At 43.4% G+C, this 18,189-nt stretch overlaps 2 protein-coding genes across 4 annotated transcripts; both read left to right on the forward strand.

Moving 5' to 3' along the window:
- The first annotated feature begins 677 nt into the window (after positions 1–677).
- Positions 678–5,442, forward strand: LOC148317600 (dnaJ homolog subfamily C member 7-like). The gene is made up of 14 exons (XM_088284202.1): positions 678–824; positions 2,034–2,122; positions 2,297–2,421; positions 2,511–2,624; positions 2,714–2,788; positions 3,014–3,132; positions 3,210–3,363; positions 3,444–3,608; positions 3,723–3,814; positions 3,995–4,068; positions 4,139–4,285; positions 4,366–4,521; positions 4,754–4,828; positions 4,976–5,442. The coding sequence occupies exons 1-14, from the start codon at positions 754–756 to the stop codon at positions 5,011–5,013; spliced, it is 1,494 nt and encodes a 497-aa protein (XP_088140328.1). The 5' UTR covers positions 678–753; the 3' UTR covers positions 5,014–5,442.
- An 875-nt stretch (positions 5,443–6,317) lies between these two features.
- aclyb (ATP citrate lyase b) lies at positions 6,318–17,916 on the forward strand. 3 transcript variants are annotated; one of them, XM_088284744.1, is made up of 30 exons: positions 6,318–6,461; positions 8,115–8,309; positions 8,542–8,664; positions 9,258–9,320; positions 9,441–9,631; positions 9,724–9,803; positions 9,954–10,084; positions 10,166–10,284; positions 10,350–10,486; positions 10,594–10,655; positions 10,804–10,921; positions 11,454–11,608; positions 11,699–11,792; positions 11,953–12,009; positions 12,356–12,385; positions 13,542–13,683; positions 13,764–13,932; positions 14,006–14,110; positions 14,202–14,398; positions 14,469–14,550; positions 14,656–14,766; positions 14,910–15,037; positions 15,114–15,207; positions 15,278–15,432; positions 15,571–15,721; positions 15,792–15,935; positions 16,067–16,180; positions 16,488–16,570; positions 16,681–16,757; positions 16,844–17,916. In XM_088284744.1, exons 2-30 carry the CDS (start codon positions 8,151–8,153, stop codon positions 16,936–16,938), a joined length of 3,366 nt encoding a protein of 1,121 aa, XP_088140870.1. In that variant the 5' UTR covers positions 6,318–6,461; positions 8,115–8,150; the 3' UTR covers positions 16,939–17,916. The 3 variants fall into 3 exon arrangements, with proteins under 3 accessions (XP_088140870.1, XP_088140871.1, XP_088140872.1); XM_088284745.1 differs by lacking the exon at positions 11,953–12,009; XM_088284746.1 differs by lacking the exons at positions 11,953–12,009; positions 12,356–12,385.
- The last annotated feature ends 273 nt before the right edge of the window (positions 17,917–18,189 follow it).

Raw genomic sequence — 18,189 nt, forward strand, 5'->3', positions numbered from 1 at the left:
TGAAATGGCTACTGATAAAGATAAAGTATGTGCAGGGCTTAATGATGTTCTAAAACCATACACGTGTCCTATACTGTTTGTCCCCATTAGGGAGATAGGTGGAGAATTTAAAATATTCATGCACAAAATATTGAATCTACAAAATACAACTGTAGCTATAGTTAAGGTTTTTCTTCAATATTATTTTCTTGTCCTTAACTCAAAAAAAGAAAGAAAAAATAAGGTGCTCAACAGAACTCTGAAGAAATGATTAACTGACCTTTTGTGTAAATAGAAATGAATAGAAAAGTTTTACGTTCTTTCTTTTTTCCCCATTAAATAGCTAAATTTGTTCTTGACCAGTTAGCTAACCAAGCTAACAAGTATCTTGAGCCAAAACTATAGCATTAGTAGTTGTAATGAGTGTAATGCTATAGTGAAATTGGTGCTGAAATTAATTTTATTTGTTTAATTGCAAAGGATTGCGTCGCCAATTTTTTGTTTTTCGGGTACTTGAGTATCTAAAGACTTTACGCCACAGATTTTACAGCAAAATGCACATTACATCTATTTTAGGAGTGCACAGTTGATGTTTAGACAAGATGAATGATTATATAGTCGTTTGTATGATCATATTTTTTAATTGAAAATAAAACACGTTTTTCCTAACAAATTCAGTTTTTGGTAAAGGTGGCCCACATTTCATGACCTAAAAAACACCCGGCCGTCACTCAGAAATGACGTCATGACACGGTCGTCCTTTCTAGAAAAAAAATGGCCGCTGTTGACTTCGACGTGCCGGTGGATGCCGAGCCTCAGCTTTACAATGCGGGCGACTTGGAACGGTGAGATGGGAAATTATTTGTCTATAACTGAGCCTTAAAATTATAATAATAATTGTGTTGAGAATAATCCTGGTTAAAAAGATTCTCTTGTTGGGCGAGTTTCCGGCACAATGCTGTTACCTTCGAAGCTAACGTAGCTAGCGTACCTCTGGAATTGAAATTCACTGCGGTGGATTTTTATTCAAGGACAGACTCGTTTAATTTATGCAGTATAGTACAGATTTAATCATGCTCTATAAACATTGGAAGTCGATCCTCTCTAGATTGGTGGAGTTATGGGAATGTTTATTTGTTTCGTTTTGCAAAGAGGCGATGACACGTTTCGTTATAGTCATCGTTATAGAATGAAATTAACCGTAGGTAAAAATGAAACAAGATGGTGAAACAAGAAAAGCAGCTTTGGATCGTTATTCAGTACATGTACTCAATAGCAGTTACTCTCGCTCAGCAGCAAACGAGGAGCCTACAGACTAACACATCAAACCTGTTAGGAAAATCCCCAATACAAAATAAAAAACATTTATACAGTAATTGTGACGTTTTTCCTATTCATGTATAATGGCCAAATCAAAACCCAAATCTTCATTTGTTTTACGTGCATGTTGCAGCACAGTTTGTGTTCATAGATCCATTGCTTAAAGGGTTATTAGCACTTGTCCAATTAATTAACTCTTATCAGCAAAAAAAAACCTAGCATATTTATTTTTGCCAGTTTAAAAATGTATGATTTTTGACAATTTTTTTATTTTATTTATTTAATACACCTTGGTTCATTAAAATGACACAAATATAATGACTTTCAAACATTAGCCCCCCCCACCCCACAAAAAATAGATAACTGCTGTGACATTAAATTAGGTTAGCTTGTCTTTTCAGTTTTGCGTTGTATGGTATCATTGAGGTATTCTATTTTCACAAGACAATGTTTAGGCTTGCTTTTATAAGTAGGTTACTTCCCGAAGGAGTGAGGGTCCACTGTAATGTGATATTTTAGAGAGCAGCATAGCAGGTAGCTCCTGCTTGGTGTCAGTGCACATTGTTTCCACTTAACACTTGAGTCCTGTGACAGGATTACCGGAAGTGAGTGTTAGCTCCTCTAAATTTAGAGAGCAGTCACTTACTGCTGTTGAATATTTAATCAATATTCTTGTGGTTAAATAACTGTTGCGATCTCCTCTTTGACTTTGTGCTTCTGCTTTCCCTTCTCAGTCAGGCCGAAGGATTCAAAGAGCAGGGCAATGCATTCTACAGCAAGAAAGACTACTCGGAGGCTTTCAATTACTACACCAAGGCCATTGGTAAGGTGACTTCATTTTTCACAAACCTCCTCCATCTAAACTGACATAGATGACAGGAGGAGTTTAAGTTTGGAGACATCTTGTCATGTTATTAAATGTAGAGGTGTCTCCATGTGTTTGACGAGTAGAGTGCATCATATCGACATTCTAATTCTGCCTTTTGTCTCCATCAAGATGCATGTCCCAAAAATGCCAGTTATTACGGCAACAGGGCAGCCGCCCTCATGATGCTCTGCCGCTTCCGGGAAGCCCTGGAAGATTCCCAGCAGGCCGTGCGCTTGGACGACTGCTTCATGAAGGTGGGTTGAACTACTCGCCCTCCTCCTGCTCCCAATCTCAACTACGGGAGCTATTTTACGAGGTGGCTTCCTTTCGTTCCTCCCACAAGGGCCATTTACGTGAGGGCAAGTGCCACCTGTCTCTGGGGAACGCCATGGCAGCCGCACGCTGCTTCCAGAAGGTTCTGGATCTGGAGCCTAGCAACAGAGAGGCACAGCAAGAGGTGGGAGCGCATTCGCCTTCCTTTTTTTTTTTTCGGGTGAATTTTGTACAACACGACGTAGCTCATACACCTTTCTTCGCTCATTCCAGAACAAGAATGCAGAAACTCTGCTGGAGTTTGAGCGACTGGCAGATTTTGGCTTTGAAAAACGAGACTTCAGAAAGGTAATTTTTAAGAAAGTCAAAGCTTTTAACAGAACACACAAGTGTAAGTGGATGGTTGCACATTTGTATTTAATGCAACCAAACGTGTATATTCTTTATCCTCTTCTTACTGCTTATTCTGGAAGTCACCTACCAAAATGTTGTGATTAAAATTGTTTCCTCATGTTGATGTTGTATTATTCCACCCAAACAATATACTAAGAAAAAGTTGTCATCTCGTATCAGGTGGTGTATTGTATGGACCGGGCCTTGGTTCTGGCCTCTGCCTGCCAGCGCTTCAAAATCCTCAAGGCAGAATGTTTGGCTCTTTTAGGACGCTACCCTGAAGCGCAGTCTGTCGCCAGGTAGACAACGTTCATCTTTACAATAGCAAATTGCGTACATTGAATACGATCACGAGTTTGCGTTTCCTTCTCCACAGCGATATCTTGAGAATGGACTCCACGAACGCAGACGCGCTTTACGTGCGAGGCTTGTGTCTTTACTACGAGGACTGCATCGATAAAGCCGTGCAGTTCTTCGTGCAGGCTCTGCGCATGGCGCCGGACCACGAAAAGGCCCGGCTTGCTTGCAGGGTGGGTTTTTTTTTTGTTTTGTTGTTGTCGATATACATTGAAGATTCCGACAGCAGATTTGCAACAATTGTGTGTTTCAGAATGCCAAAGCCTTAAAAGCCAAGAAGGAAGAAGGAAATCTGACATTTAAGAACAACAGCTATGAAGCCGCCTATCAGCTGTACAGCGAAGCCCTCAGGATAGACCCCAACAACATCAAGACCAACGCCAAACTCTACTGCAACCGAGCCGCAGCAGGAGCCAAGGTAACACTTTTTAAGACAACCTCGATTAGTCCCATAATGGGGACATTAAACTTGCCACTGTATTCCGCTATTTTTTATTATAATTGTTTTCATTTACTTCCCGCCAAACAATAGATGAATAAGCCCAATCAGGCCATTGAAGACTGCACCAGTGCCATCAAGCTTGACGACACTTACATCAAGGCCTATTTGAGAAGAGCGCAGTGGTACGTACGATTAACTCTTTTAAACTGAGATTCCTTAAAATTCCAAATTTGATCTGCCCCTAAAAATATTTTAATCACCAAATATTACAGATTTTGATGAAAGAATTGTGACCATATTTTCATGACATTGCAATGCTTCCTACCAAAATGTTATGCTTTATTCTTATAACATCATTCTAGTTTCATGGACACAGAGCAGTATGAAGAGGCTGTCCGAGACTACGAAAAAGTATACCAGACTGAAAAAACCTCAGGTAGGTCTTTGTGCAGCTTTTACTGATTGACCTGCGGGGCCACTCAATGAATCTTCCTTTGCGCGTCCAGACCACAAGCATCTGCTGAAGACGGCCAAGTTGGAGCTGAAAAAGAGCAAGAGGAAAGATTACTACAAGGTGCTCGGAGTCGGCAAGAACGCCACGGACGACGAGATCAAAAAAGCCTACCGCAAACGGGCCCTGATGCACCACCCAGGTACGGATATCCCCCCTTGACAAACGAGAGCGTTCAGCATACATTGTTTTAACGGGCCCCCTTCTCTCTGCGTGCGGCAGATCGCCACAGTGCGGCCACCCCAGAGGTGCAAAAGGAAGAGGAGAAGAAATTCAAAGAAGTGGGCGAGGCCTTCACCATTCTGTCCGACCCCAAAAAGAAGACCCGATACGACAACGGGCATGACCTCGGTGACGACGGCACCTTCGACGGTGGAGGTAAATGCTCCCTCCCTGTGTTAATTTGGCCAAAATCTGAGTTGCTATTCTTCTGAACGCTAACCACTAGATGGCGCCACAAGTCATCTTTTCTTTTTGTTAATTTATCCTTAAATGTATTCATGTTAAAATGGAGAAGACAGCTCTTGTATTGTTGTCATTGGTCTTCTTCCAATTTAAATGCAAAAAATATAATAATGTACTTTTTTTTCCATTTTGTTTTTCTGTTTAGATGTCGATGCAAACAACATTTTCAGGGCTTTCTTCGGTGGCCATGCTGGAGGATTTACTTTTGATTCCAGTGCAGGTACGTGTGTGTATATGTATGTATTTTTTTAAGAATTTTGAGTAATATGGTCCACTGGAAATAGTAATGAAGTTATATAAGATCAAATATTTTTCTTTCCTTTTTAACAGACAAAACTAACCTTTTCCTTATGCCTCCCCCCAAAAGATTCTGGACCTGGAAATATGTTCTTCCAGTTTGGCTAAAGACAGCAAGGAGCACAGGATTGAAAAACGCAGCTCTTCAGTGTACAGCCTCAAGATGGATCCACAGTCCCCTGAAAACTCTCCCGCTGTTCTCAAGACTTTTGGATTCAATTTCAAATTGATACGAAATCAAAACAATGCAGTTCAAGTAATGAAATGAGCACCATCAGAGCATGCTGCTGTTGCCAAAATCAAAACAACTGATTCCTATTTTGTGCTCTCAATAAGACGAAACGTTTGATTGGTTTTAGACACTAAGTGGTCATTTTTTGTTCTTTTTTTTCTGTGGGATGAGCTGTCAGTACCAGACCTCAGGACACCTCAACAAAAGGTCTCAAGCAAATCTATCCAGGCTTGTTTCTCTCCTTCATCATGCTGCAATGTATATTTCACATGAATGTAAAGTCCATAAATGTTTCTTTTCCCTCACTCCTCTTTAAGTCCTCTTTGTGGTCTATTTATTTTTATTGTTCTTCAGCAATCATCGAAATATACCCGAGTTTGCATCTGTAGGAGTATTTTCAGGCAAGAGTCGGGGGCTTAACACATTTCTTTTGTTCCTCTTTAAGTAGTAATTTGACAGTGACCTAAGCATACACTTATTTGAAATAGTTCTTTACTAAAAGGAAGTGATGCGAACGTGTTGCCCAGCAGTTGGTTGCAAGTGAACTTTAATTGTGGGGTACTTTTTTGTGTGAAAATTCTCTTCAAGGGTCGTGCTAAATCCATAAAATAAAAAGAGATGCAATGATCAATTATAATGACTGGTATGGCAGGAAAAAGAAAACTACCCTTTCTGACTGATACCAATTTCTTGTTCCACCAGTTCAAAGGCCCACTAAAACTAGGTGGAACTATTCTGAATTGCTGTTGTGCTTTGTATCTTTATTTTTCTTTTGAAATTCTTAAGGCTAATGTTCTTATAAATAAAGACTCGCCTTTTATTGTCATGCTGGATGTTTGAATTTTTTGTGGATGACATTATCTTAAAGTCTTCCACGAATCTGATATGCATGTTTATGGAATGTGGCTTCGAACCCATAACCAAACAACTGAGACGTGCTAACCACTAAACCTACGTATCACTTTATATTGTGTATAATTTATAATGATCTCAGATTATCACCGCAAATTCACAAAGAACATTTCAAAATGTACAGAACAAAGTTGCCTTTTATGACTTCACGCTTTGATTTCTTTTCAGCATGTCCGGTGAGAGGCAAAGTGGGCGCGGCCGGTGGCACCACGTGACCGGAGTCAAACCAATCAGGAGGCCGCGTGTATCCTAACTCTACTCGCCAGATTATGGTGCGACGACGGGCGAGTTTGGCGGCGGCTGGCTGGCTGGCTGGCAACGAGCACAAGAAGTCGCCTTATTCAAGCCGTGTCGTTTCCCCAACGAGTGGCTTCGTCTGAACTCAGGAAAAGCATCTGACTTGGTCGTCGACGTAAGTGCGAGCACGCCGAAGCTATTGCCGACACGCGTCATCGTAGCCGCTTGTCGTTAGCTTGTTAGCTTTAGTGACAGCTCGAGGCTAGCGGGCGTGCGCGTCGCGCGCGTGACGCGAGGGATGCTCTTTATAAATCATGTCATTTTACTACAGCTACAAAAACATTGCTTTCAAAACACCTTTGAAGCAGTTTCCCTTATGACATAAAAGTACGTTTCCCTTAGATTTGTTCGGCATTTAGTTGGAAGTTGGAAAGATGCTAAACTGTGTATTTGTCCGCTGCAGCGGTTCCCAAACTGAGGGACGGGAGCTAAAATAGTTCCCGGAGTCACTTAAAATTGGGACGTGCTCACAGTTTCACAGTATTCTGCATCCCCGGTTTATAGTTTATATGTTAATGTTGTGGCAATATGCAGGAAAAGGTGTTTATTAAAAAGTGACGCTCATAACATAGAAGGTGAAGGAAACATTTATTTTAGGCCAATTTCCACCTAATTTCTATATTCAAAAATGCCCAAATTCCCCAAGTCAAATCATTCAAATGATGCAGTATTTCACTCTGGGCCGTGAATCTTTGGTGTTGGGAAACAAAAATGTGCGTATAATGAACATCCTATGCTAAATATTGCCTTTATTAACAATTACTTCACATGCAGCTATCATGAACATTATTAAGGCCATATTAATGCTTGCACAACACAAAAACTGCTTGCTCCCTTTTCATCAAGTCGCCTTCATCCTCAGCGTCATGCATTTTACGCCTTAATGACTCCTAACAATGGGCTCAACTGGCCACGTTATGGGACATCTGCCTTTAAAGTCCACCAACATCTCTTAATTGGCATACAGTGGAACCTCCAAGTAGACCATAAAAAAACGTAATGTGACGTTTAGGAGTCGGTTACAGTTTAACTTTGCATGAAATGTATTATAACATTTAGTGTAAAATTTAAATCATCGCCTTTTCGCTCTTTGAAGACGCTCTACGCCCACGCGACAGGTGGGAACAAATAACAGTGGCATTTTATATGTACAGTCGTGGTATGAATATTTTGATATTAATTCATGTTTAGTCAAATAGTTTCTGTGTCCAAAAAAAAAGTTCAATTTCCACTCTTCCTTTTTGTCATCACGGCTGTAAAGAAAAGCACTTGTTGAGTTAATCTTTTTAATGTCTACTCAAAAATATCTAATCTGGGGTAAAATATGGGGATCTGTATCTTATCAAGTTGCTTTTGTTTGTTTCTCATTGCTTGTAAAAGTTTATCTGAGTCTAGATGAGATAGAGAGAGTTGTAGTTTCACTGGCCGTCAGCTCATTGCGCTTCCTCCCAAAGTGAGTTCAAACACTTGAGGAAGTTGGGCAGAGGCTGAGCAGGTCTGACTGCATGCAGGGAGAAGTGCTCAAAACTGGATTGTCAGGCCACTGTTTGTTACAGTAGTAGTAGTGACGAGATCATTATTTTGGCCTACAGTTTATACTTGTTGCGATATTTTTGGGGGGTGTTTTTCTTGTGTTTAATAAGTCTCTTGGCTCAATAAAATTCGGGGAAACAATCTAAAATACAATATTTTGAAATTGGAAGGGAGCGAGTGCTGGGGAACAGTACACGATTTACGATTTGAAAGAGAGTTTGCCATCTCCCAAAAGGGTCCTGTGTGATCGCCGCTCACCAACACCGCTGCCATGTCGGCAAAGGCCATCTCGGAACAGACGGCCAAGGAGTTCTTGTTCAAGTACATCTGCACCTCGGCGGTCGTCCAGAACCGCTTCCAATATGCCAGCGTTACTGCTGAGACCGACTGGGCTCGCCTGACACAGGAGCACCCTTGGCTGCTAACAGAGGTAAGAAAAGTTACATATGTGTTACGGGAACCTTTGCTTGCCTCTTTCATCTTTATCGTTGTATTTTATTTAATTAAGTAAATGGTTGGTTGCATCATCATCGTATTGCGCTAAGACTATGAATACTTACACTCCTTAGCGCACAAAAATTAAAAATCCCACGTGAAGGTGTGTTTTTGTGTGAGGACTATGGATACTTTTGAACTGTTTGCCATCGTCTGTCTCGCCACAGAGGCTGGTGGTGAAGCCAGATCAGCTGATCAAGCGGCGCGGGAAGCTCGGCCTGGTGGGCATCAACTTGGACCTGTCAGGCGTTCAGGAGTGGCTCAAAAGCCACTTGATGAGAGAAACCACCGTAAGTAGCTTGCAGTCTATTCCCTTCCAAATTTGAAAATGTGCTGTTTAAAACCAAATACTAATGTGATTATTTAATCCAGCCTTTTTCAAATTATGTTTTTGGGATCATTTTGATCCAAGAGGCTTTAGAATTAAATTCGGGCTCATCCTGAGAAAGATTTTGAGGCATATATAAATTTTTTTAGATGGCTCTTGTGTATTGTTGACGTCCTTATAGAGAGGGACTTTCCGCTTTGTTGCAGGACGATACAAGCAAGTGTTGGGTTGCACACCCCTTGGGGGTTCCGCTTGCATGTAGTACATTCAAATTTGCTCTGCATGGACTTAATGTGTCGATCCATGTAGCGGCGTCCTCCCACCCCCGGCGTGAGTGTGCATATACGAGGTCGCATGTTATGTAATGTGAGTGGAGGAGGGATTCTATTCTGGTCCTCTATACATGCAAGCATGTTCCGCTGCGTTGGAACAGCACGGGCGAAAGCGTCCATGTCCTTGACGCGTTGACATGTGGAGGGTGTGGTGTTGTTTGGCCGCAGCAACAAGGTTAAACCAACACGATGGTTTGTGATATGAAGTCTTTGTTTTCAATAGGTGGGCAAGGCAAAGGGCGTGCTGAAGAAATTCCTCGTCGAGCCTTTTGTTCCGCACAAACAGGTAATTGAATCACATTTTTTTTTTTTCGTTTTGTTTTGGGGTCCGCCCCCCATATGGAAATATTTGTCAATCAAAGCCCCCCCCCCAAAAAAGCCTCTGCATCCTCTTTGTTTGCCACAGGAGGAGGAGTTTTACGTGTGCGTGTACGCCACGCGCGAGGGCGATCACGTGCTCTTCTACCACCAGGGCGGCATGGAGGTGGGCGACGTGGACGCCAAAGCGCAGCGGCTGATGGTCGCCGTGGACGACAAACTCGCCGAGGATCAAGTGACCGAGAAGCTGCTCGCGCACATCCCGGATGCGAAGAAAGAGTGCGTCTCGAGATCCACTTTGACGAGCATTCGGAGCTTCATGATTGGTTTAATTTGATTGCCACTCATCCGATTTGATGTTCTCCTTGTAGAATCCTGGCCAGCTTTATCGTGGGACTCTTCAACCTCTATGAGGATCTGTATTTCACATACCTTGAGATCAACCCTTTAGGTAATCATCTCTAGTTGGCTTTCACGTGAGTTTTGGCAAACACAGAAAAAAAAAAAGCGCTTCAAATGAAGGAGTCATTCGGTTGCTTGCCGCGTATTTAAATCTCAATGTCGTAATCGCGTGAGTTTATTGCGTCATCTTCCGCACCAGTCGTCACCCAAGACGGCGTTTACGTCCTGGACATGGCGGCCAAGATCGACGCCACGGCCGATTACATCTGCAAGGCCAAGTGGGGCGATGTGGAATTCCCGCCGCCTTTCGGCAGGGAAGCTTATCCGGAGGTGAGCGTGTGAAGGACGGTACTTGTGCCGCCACCCCAAAAGTTTGATTTTGAAATATTTTGTGTGGTCTGTCTCTATTAGGAGGCCTACATAGCGGATCTGGATGCCAAGAGCGGTGCCAGTCTGAAGCTGACGTTACTGAATCCTCGTGGCAGGATCTGGACGATGGTGGCAGGGGGCGGAGCTTCTGTCGTATATAGGTACACTTAACGATAAATTCTTTGTGCCGTGAGGGAAATCAAGTTGACCAATCTGTCCTGTCCAGTGACACCATTTGCGACTTGGGCGGCGTAGACGAGCTGGCAAACTACGGCGAGTACTCCGGCGCGCCTAGCGAGCAGCAGACGTACGACTACGCCAAAACCATCCTCTCGCTCATGACCCGCGAAAAGCACCCTCAAGGTGTGCATATGGAGCCAGTAATAGACTCACTGGCGGTCGTGAGCCAAGAATGCCACGCCGGAGTCGTGTTTCAAGTCACCACCTTCCTCTTGCGTTCCCCCCAACAGGAAAGGTGCTGATCATCGGAGGAAGTATTGCCAACTTCACGAATGTAGCAGCCACGTTCAAGGTGAAGGATGTCTACAGTACACAGGAACACGTGCACAATCCAATCCGATGGCACACGAGATTCTCCCTTCACAGGGAGAACTCGAATAACACGCATAGTTGAGATTGAGACGTTTGTGTTTCGGAGCTTCTGATTTGTGCGTCATCAGGGCATCGTCAGGGCCATCAAGGACTACCAAGGTCCTCTCAAGGAGAACGAGGTCACTATCTTTGTTCGACGGGGTGGGCCAAACTATCAGGAGGGGCTCAGGGTCATGGGGGAAGTGGGTGAGTAATATTGTGATTTTTTTATTATTATTTTTTTTTTTCTTCTCCTTCCACTGCAGTCGGTCCACTCCCAAAAGTAATCTAGTATACTTTTTATAATTATTTATTTATTTTTTTGGGAGAAGATTCAAATACAATGATTCTACTGCAAATGAGCTGCTGTTGGTCGCATTTCATGCTGACACATTTGCATGCTTAAATGCACACAGACTAAAATATAGATAAATAAATGCATTTTCTTTTTGGAATTTTATATTTTTTCAATTAAAAGCATTTACGTTGTGTTTAAAAAGTTCATAATGCATAAGTGGAGTAAAACTTTTTTTTTTCTTCCTTGCAATGACAAAGACTCATTTTAGGATTTTTTTTTTTTTTTAATTAAATTTTTTTTATTTATTTCAAGACGTCATTAAGCACTAAGGATTTTCATCCAAATGTCGAAAATTTGGTTTACGATTGCTAATTGACGTCTGATGCAACACTTGTTTAAATTACTTACTAATTTCTTTATTTTTTCCTCCTCCTCCTCCAGGGAAGACCACAGGCATTCCTATCCACGTGTTTGGCACGGAGACGCACATGACAGCCATCGTGGGCATGGCACTAGGACACAAACCCATCCCCAACCAGCCACCAATGGACGCTCATACGGCTAACTTCCTTCTAAACTCGAGCAACAACGTGATGGTATTTTCAACACACTAAGAGGGGAAGTTAAGGGTCAGCGAGCGTTATTTGTGTCACAAGCGGCAACATGTCTTTACTGTGCTGCGCCAGACTCCTGCTGCCTCAAGGACCGCCTCCTTCTCGGAAACCAAGCCGCGCGATGACGTCACTCCGAGCAAAAAGTCCAACGCGGGTCTCCCAGCAGGTATCATAAAAAGTGCTCACGTCCCGCTCAGCTCTCTCTCGTCTTGCTTTCCTCTTTTCTTCCTCCCTTGATGTCTTTCTTCCACTTTTTCTTTTGTGCTGCACAAACTGTCCACTCACTCACCCCCATCCTCTCCCCCCCCGTGCTTGTTTCTCTTAAGACCCTCTTCATTCATCACTGTGGCCTCTGAAGAATGTGGTCACAGGTGATTGGAAAGGTAAGTTGTGGGAGGTCCCCGTCGCCTCTGCGCTGCACTCTTCTGCACACGCGCTCCCCCTCGCTAGAAAGAAAGGCGTGTTTGCATCATCGCCGTGCCTCATAATCTTAATTGCATTTCATGTCCTGCGTTGTTTACGATCCAGTTAAAGCTGCTCTTGTTTTGGAAGGAAATTTTGAAAAGTTACACTCAGCACAGTCACGCTGAGCTTTGCCTGCTCTCACTTCTACCTCATTTCTTGTTGTTCAAACATTGAGAAGCTATTGTTGCAATGTGCACTCATTGTTTTTTTGTTTTTTTTCTTGTTTTGTGCTCGTTTTTATTGTCGGGTCCGGTGGACTCGTAGAAGTGCAGGCCTCATCAGGCTGCGGCAGAGGTATGAAAGGGTGTGATAATTCTGTTGGTGTCCTTTCTGCCTTTTTTCCTTGTCTACCATGTTTGTATTTTTTTTTTTATGTCCTCGGCCTTCTCCTTTTATTGTGGCGTATGAAAATATGTCGCTTTGTGTTACTAACGTTCTTTATAGGCAGTGGTGGGCTGTGTATATGGTTCCTGGGTCTTCAGTGGGAATTTACCTGATGCGCTTGATATCACCATTGTTACATTGCAATTCTAGAAACCATTAATAGTATTCAAAAACGCAATAAATGCCACACGCTTGATCTGGTGCTGTTCAGAGTATTCATTAACAAGACTAAAACCTGACACCTGTTAACAAAATGCATCATAATCGACCAAGATGCGGATTATTATTATTTATTGTCTTGAGTCTGTTTATGTTCACTTTGCATTTCTTTAATCATGACCGAGACCAGTAGCTGACAGATTTGGTGTAGTCTTTTGGAAAAGAAGTAATCTGTTCTGTTCTTTGTTCTGATTGAGTTGCGGTTGTTTGATGCTCTTTTGAGAGTGTCCAGTCAGAAGAGCATTACAATAATCATCTTTACTGGAGATAAAAGCATGGATGAGAATCTCCTGGTCTTCTTGGAGCATGCAGCCCTTCAGTCTGGATGTGTTTTTCAAAGTTTCAGATGTCTTTTTTTTTTTTTTTGTAATAAGTGTTTGCTGTTGCGTTTTGGTTTAGTTTTGACTATTATACTAACTAACCAGAGGATGTAAAATTCAAATCATTGCAGTAAACTTAAATGTGCATTTTGAGCAAATTGAGTGAGCAGCTCAGTTTTATGAATATTTTGAAATACTTAATACAAAAGTAATTGACATTAAAACTGCTTTAGCACCCTCTCCTTAAACTAAACCGTCTGCCACCTAGTGGTTGTTCCGCTTACGTGCAGTAAACTGTCCATGGTGTTGGTCGAAAGGCACAATGTTGCCTCACAGGTAACTTCTTACATCTGCTTTGCATTGCTCGTATGATAAATAATTTTTCCCCCTCCCATGTCTCTGAATTGTCTGCAGAGTGACTTTCCTCTATGCTGTGTTGTGGCTCCTAATCGGTCCCCTTATTATTAAAATCTTCTATTACTGACTATGAAGAAAAGGAAACAAAAAAAGCCTTGTGTGCTTTTCAGCCAAAGCCACCACACTCTTCAGCAAGCACACCAAAACCGTAGTGTGGGGCATGCAGACGCGGGCCGTGCAAGGGATGCTGGACTTTGACTACGTGTGCTCCCGCGACGAACCGTCAGTGGCCGCCATGGTTTACCCCTTTACGTGCGTTGCTCACAATGAATTTGCAACTTGTTAGGGCTGCCTGTCTTCTTGGATTACATTTTCTTTTCTTGACTGGATAGCGGCGATCACAAGCAGAAGTTCTACTGGGGGCACAAGGAGATCCTGGTGCCGGTCTACAAGAGCATGGCCGACGCCATGAAGAAGCACCCCGAGGTGGACGTGGTGATCAGCTTCGCGTCGCTGCGATCCGCCTTCGACAGCACAGTGGAGGCCATGCAGCACCCGCAGGTAGTGGCGTTTGTTTGATGGACGCACCCGTCAAGCGGCGCGCATCAATCCGTTTCCCGTCTGCCGTCATCAGATTCACACCATCGCCATCATCGCAGAGGGCATCCCTGAAGCGCTGACCAGGAAGCTGATCAAGATGGCCGATGAGAAAGGCGTCACCATCATCGGGCCCGCAACGGTAATCCACTTTCGTCTCACGCTAATATTTGCGCAAGTACTTCCTAAGTCAGGAAATAACGGAACGCTTTATTTTCATTTCTCTCCTGTAGGTCGGCGGAATTAAGCCGGGCTGTTTCAAGATCGGCAACACTGGCGGCATGCTGGACAACATCCTGGCCTCCAAGCTCTATCGGCCCGGCAGCGTGGCGTACGTGTCGCGTTCAGGAGGCATGTCCAACGAGCTCAACAACATCATCTCGCGCACAACAGACGGCGTCTACGAGGGCGTGGCCATCGGAGGAGACAGGTTCGCTCAGCAAACTCTTTAGCCCCGCCCCTTAAAGATGTACAGTTGCTTCACACTGTTTTCTGTTTAGATACCCTGGCTCCACGTTTATGGACCATGTTCTTCGCTACCAGGACACTCCTGGCATTAAAATGATTGTGATGTTGGGAGAGGTGCGAGGACATTTTTCATTTTCTCTGTGTTGCGTGAATCGGTGGATGAATCAAATATTTGAGAGATTACAATTTGTGGGTAATGGGCGAACTATTTTCAATCAGATCGGCGGCACAGAGGAGTACAGGATCTGTCGGGGCATTAAGGAGGGCAGGATCACCAAACCGGTCGTGTGCTGGTGTATTGGAACCTGCGCCACTATGTTTGCATCCGAGGTATGTTGGCTGCAGGAAATGGCAAGATGATGCAACTTAAGTGTTGAGTAGTAAACCTCACACCTGCTGTTCTTTGGCTGCTTTCCGTCTGATAAAAATCTCAAATCATCTTCGCCATTTCTGTCTTTGCACTTCCTCATCAGGTCCAGTTCGGCCATGCCGGGGCTTGCGCCAACCAGGCGTCAGAAACAGCGGTGGCCAAAAACCAAGCCCTGAGGGACGCCGGCGCGTATGTACCCAAGAGCTTTGACGAGCTGGGTGATGTCATCAGGTGAGGTCATCTCAAGGTCTTACAAGTGACAAATGTCAATCTCTCTAGCATTTCTCTTACCGTTCCTGTAAAACAGGACCGTTTATGACGAACTGGTGGCCAGCGGCACCATTGTTCCTGCCCAAGAGGTTCCGCCTCCTACAGTGCCGATGGATTATTCCTGGGCCAGGGTAAGAACTGAATCGGAGATTGTAATCTAGTTTGAGATCTGTACTGCCATATCATGGTCGTGTTCTGCAGGAATTGGGCCTGATCCGTAAACCCGCCTCCTTCATGACCAGCATCTGTGACGAGCGAGGACAGGAGCTCATCTACGCCGGCATGCCCATCACCGAAGTTTTCAAAGAGGAGATGGGCTTAGGGGGAGTGCTTGGACTTCTTTGGTTCCAACGCAGGTTTGTCGACGTCTCCTGCAGGGCGGTGCAGCTTTACCCGTGATGGGACATTGTGATTTCCTGGTGTTGTAGAAGTGATCATTAGAAAATGTAAGCGGTTGCAAAGCTTTGGAAAGAGTGTCATTTCATCACTTCCAGGTTGCCACGCTACGCCTGCCACTTCATTGAAATGTGCCTGATGGTGACGGCCGACCACGGGCCCGCCGTCTCCGGCGCGCACAACACCATCGTGTGCGCGAGAGCCGGCAAAGACCTCATCTCCAGCCTCACGTCCGGACTGCTCACCATCGTCAGTACCCGTCACGCATCTCCTCTGTCGGTCGAGCCTTTCGTTTGAAGCCGGTACTCGTGCATTGCAGGGGGACCGGTTTGGCGGCGCTCTCGATGCCGCTGCCAAGCAATTCAGCAAAGCCTTTGACAGCGGCAATCTGCCCATGGAGTTTGTCAACAAGATGAAGAAGGACGGAAAGCTCATCATGGGCATTGGACACCGTGTCAAATCAGTAAGTGCAGTGGATTTAAAAAAAAAAAAAGAAAAAAGTGCAAGATAACTGGGTTCGATTATCCTGAGGGGAAAAAAAAAAAAAGGATTCTATGAAAAGATGAAATTCAAGATATCAACCTGTCGTTCCAGATCAACAACCCGGATATGCGGGTGCAGATTCTGAAGGATTTTGTGAAGCAGCATTTTCCTTCCACTCAGCTGCTCGACTACGCCTTAGATGTGGAGAAAATCACCACCTCAAAGGTACAACCAGCTGTTTTTTTTTTTTTTTTTAGACACGCGTATTTCGATTGTGGTGAGATTTAGTTAAGTGTTTAAGCAGTACAGTTTACATAATCATTGTTTCATGACCCATGAAATGTTGAATTGATAAAGCCGCAGATTTGTTTGCATTGTTTTTATAATTTAACTTACGGTTTAATGTTTAGGCCACACCTACTTGGTCGATTTGTGTGTAGCTGTGGTAGTGAGCGCTTAAAACACAGCAAGTCGTGTTGCGTTAATTAACATTTCAAATTTACGTGGATTAAAAAAAACATCTCCATCCTAGAAACCCAATCTCATCCTCAACGTTGACGGATTTATCGGCGTGGCCTTCGTAGACCTGCTCAGGACGTGTGGCGGCTTCACGCGGTAAGAGCAGATTTTAGAAGTAAAGCAATACTGGAATGGCATGGACGAATTGTAACGTCCACGCCAAATGGGAGCTTTGTGTGCACACTAACAAGTCATGTGACTTCCAGCGACGAGGCTGACGAGTTTGTGGAGATCGGCGCGCTAAATGGCATCTTTGTCCTCGGCCGGAGCATGGGCTTCATCGGTGAGGAATAACTGGACAGTGAAACCTTGATGCATTCGTTTTCCGAGACTTTAAAACTCGCCCTTGCCTTTTTGTCATCCTTCCAGGCCACTATCTGGACCAGAAGAGGCTCAAGCAGGGTTTGTACCGACACCCCTGGGACGACATCTCCTACGTGCTTCCCGAGCACATGTCCATGTGACGCTCCAGCACATCTCATCCGCCTAACGTTTACTCTCTTGCTCGCAGTCTGCCTTGGGAAAAGTCGGCAGAGGAAGTGCGGAACATTCTGGTTCTCAGTTCAGAGTAGAAGCCTTCAGTCTAGTTTTTAACTGATGAAAAGGGGGGAAAGTATATTTTTAGATTTAGTTTTTGACAACAAAAAAAATATTAGGTTGTGGCCAGAGCACAAAGAAATGAGATTTGGATGGCTTCTTTATTTGGATCGCATGGAATCAGGTGAAGTACAATAGTCTGGTTTATATTTATCACGACATCTTATTTATTCTAATGGTGGTTTAGGCCTTCATTCAAATACTACATCTACACGTTTTCTGTGTTCATTTTAAGGCTAGTTCAGAGATACTCAAAGAGGTAGTCGGGCTCCATCTCATGGTACTTGAAAGAATCACTTTGCAGGTACAGTTCATGAGTTAACTTTTTAGCACAATTTTCCTTTATTTCGGCACAGAGTTCACACTCAAACTGCGCATAATGTTAAGGTGACTTTCAATAATATTTTCTCGAACAATTACGGTACTGGTCTACTACTACCTTGTTTTCATGTTGGCCATTAAAAAAATTGATGACCCTTTTTTTGAGTTTGAGAACGACTGATCGAGTTCATACGGACTGGTTCAAATGCCTTCCTGGTTTCAAAACCTCTGCCGTTTACGATGAAGAAAGTTGGTTGATGAAAATCATTGCTTAGCCAAGTGAAGACAAAGTAGAATACTGTAATCTCGAAAAAAAGGAAGAAAAACCATAAAGTGCAGCAAAGGGGAATTTTTTCCTAATTTACATGTACTTCTCTTTAAAAACTTGCCATAACCTTGATGTTATACAACTTGCTTTGTGTGATCCTTGTGTGATTTTAATTTTACTGTGAAAATACACTTTTTTTTTGTTTGTTTTGTAACATGTCATAGTAGTTTAATAAAGACCTTTTTGTTTTATTTGGGCCACGGTGTTGTATGTGAATCAGATGCAGCCAATATTTAATAAGACTGTATTCCAAGCAACTATCTCAATATGTCATGTTCCGTTAATACCGCTCACTATGCCAAATAAATTAGCAATTTTTTAATCAACTTAAGATTCTCCCATACATTTGTCATTCATTGGAGTCTCTTAATTTTCCATAGTTTATTCGGAAATGTAATTTCCACAGGTCTGTTGGCGGCGAAAGACAACCAATAACAGGCGGTTATTAAAGACCACGTGATGCCAGAAC

This window comes from Idiotropiscis lumnitzeri, chromosome 20 (genome assembly GCF_059441095.1).
Source record: "Idiotropiscis lumnitzeri isolate Australia: NSW breed Sydney's pygmy pipehorse chromosome 20, RoL_Ilum_1.0, whole genome shotgun sequence".
Lineage (NCBI taxonomy): Eukaryota > Metazoa > Chordata > Actinopteri > Syngnathiformes > Syngnathidae > Idiotropiscis > Idiotropiscis lumnitzeri.

Bases quoted from the DNA above. Each gene is read 5' to 3' on its own strand.
- LOC148317600 (XM_088284202.1), top strand. From the start codon at position 754: ATGGCCGCTGTTGACTTCGACGTGCCGGTGGATGCCGAGCCTCAGCTT. The intron at 4,286-4,365 runs GTACGGATATCC...TGCGTGCGGCAG, and splicing joins GGCCCTGATGCACCACCCAG to ATCGCCACAGTGCGGCCACC. The intron at 4,829-4,975 runs GTACGTGTGTGT...TCCCCCCAAAAG, and splicing joins TACTTTTGATTCCAGTGCAG to ATTCTGGACCTGGAAATATG.
- aclyb (XM_088284744.1), top strand. From the start codon at position 8,151: ATGTCGGCAAAGGCCATCTCGGAACAGACGGCCAAGGAGTTCTTGTTC. The intron at 9,632-9,723 runs GTGCGTCTCGAG...TTCTCCTTGTAG, and splicing joins ATCCCGGATGCGAAGAAAGA to AATCCTGGCCAGCTTTATCG. The intron at 16,571-16,680 runs GTAAGAGCAGAT...TGTGACTTCCAG, and splicing joins ACGTGTGGCGGCTTCACGCG to CGACGAGGCTGACGAGTTTG.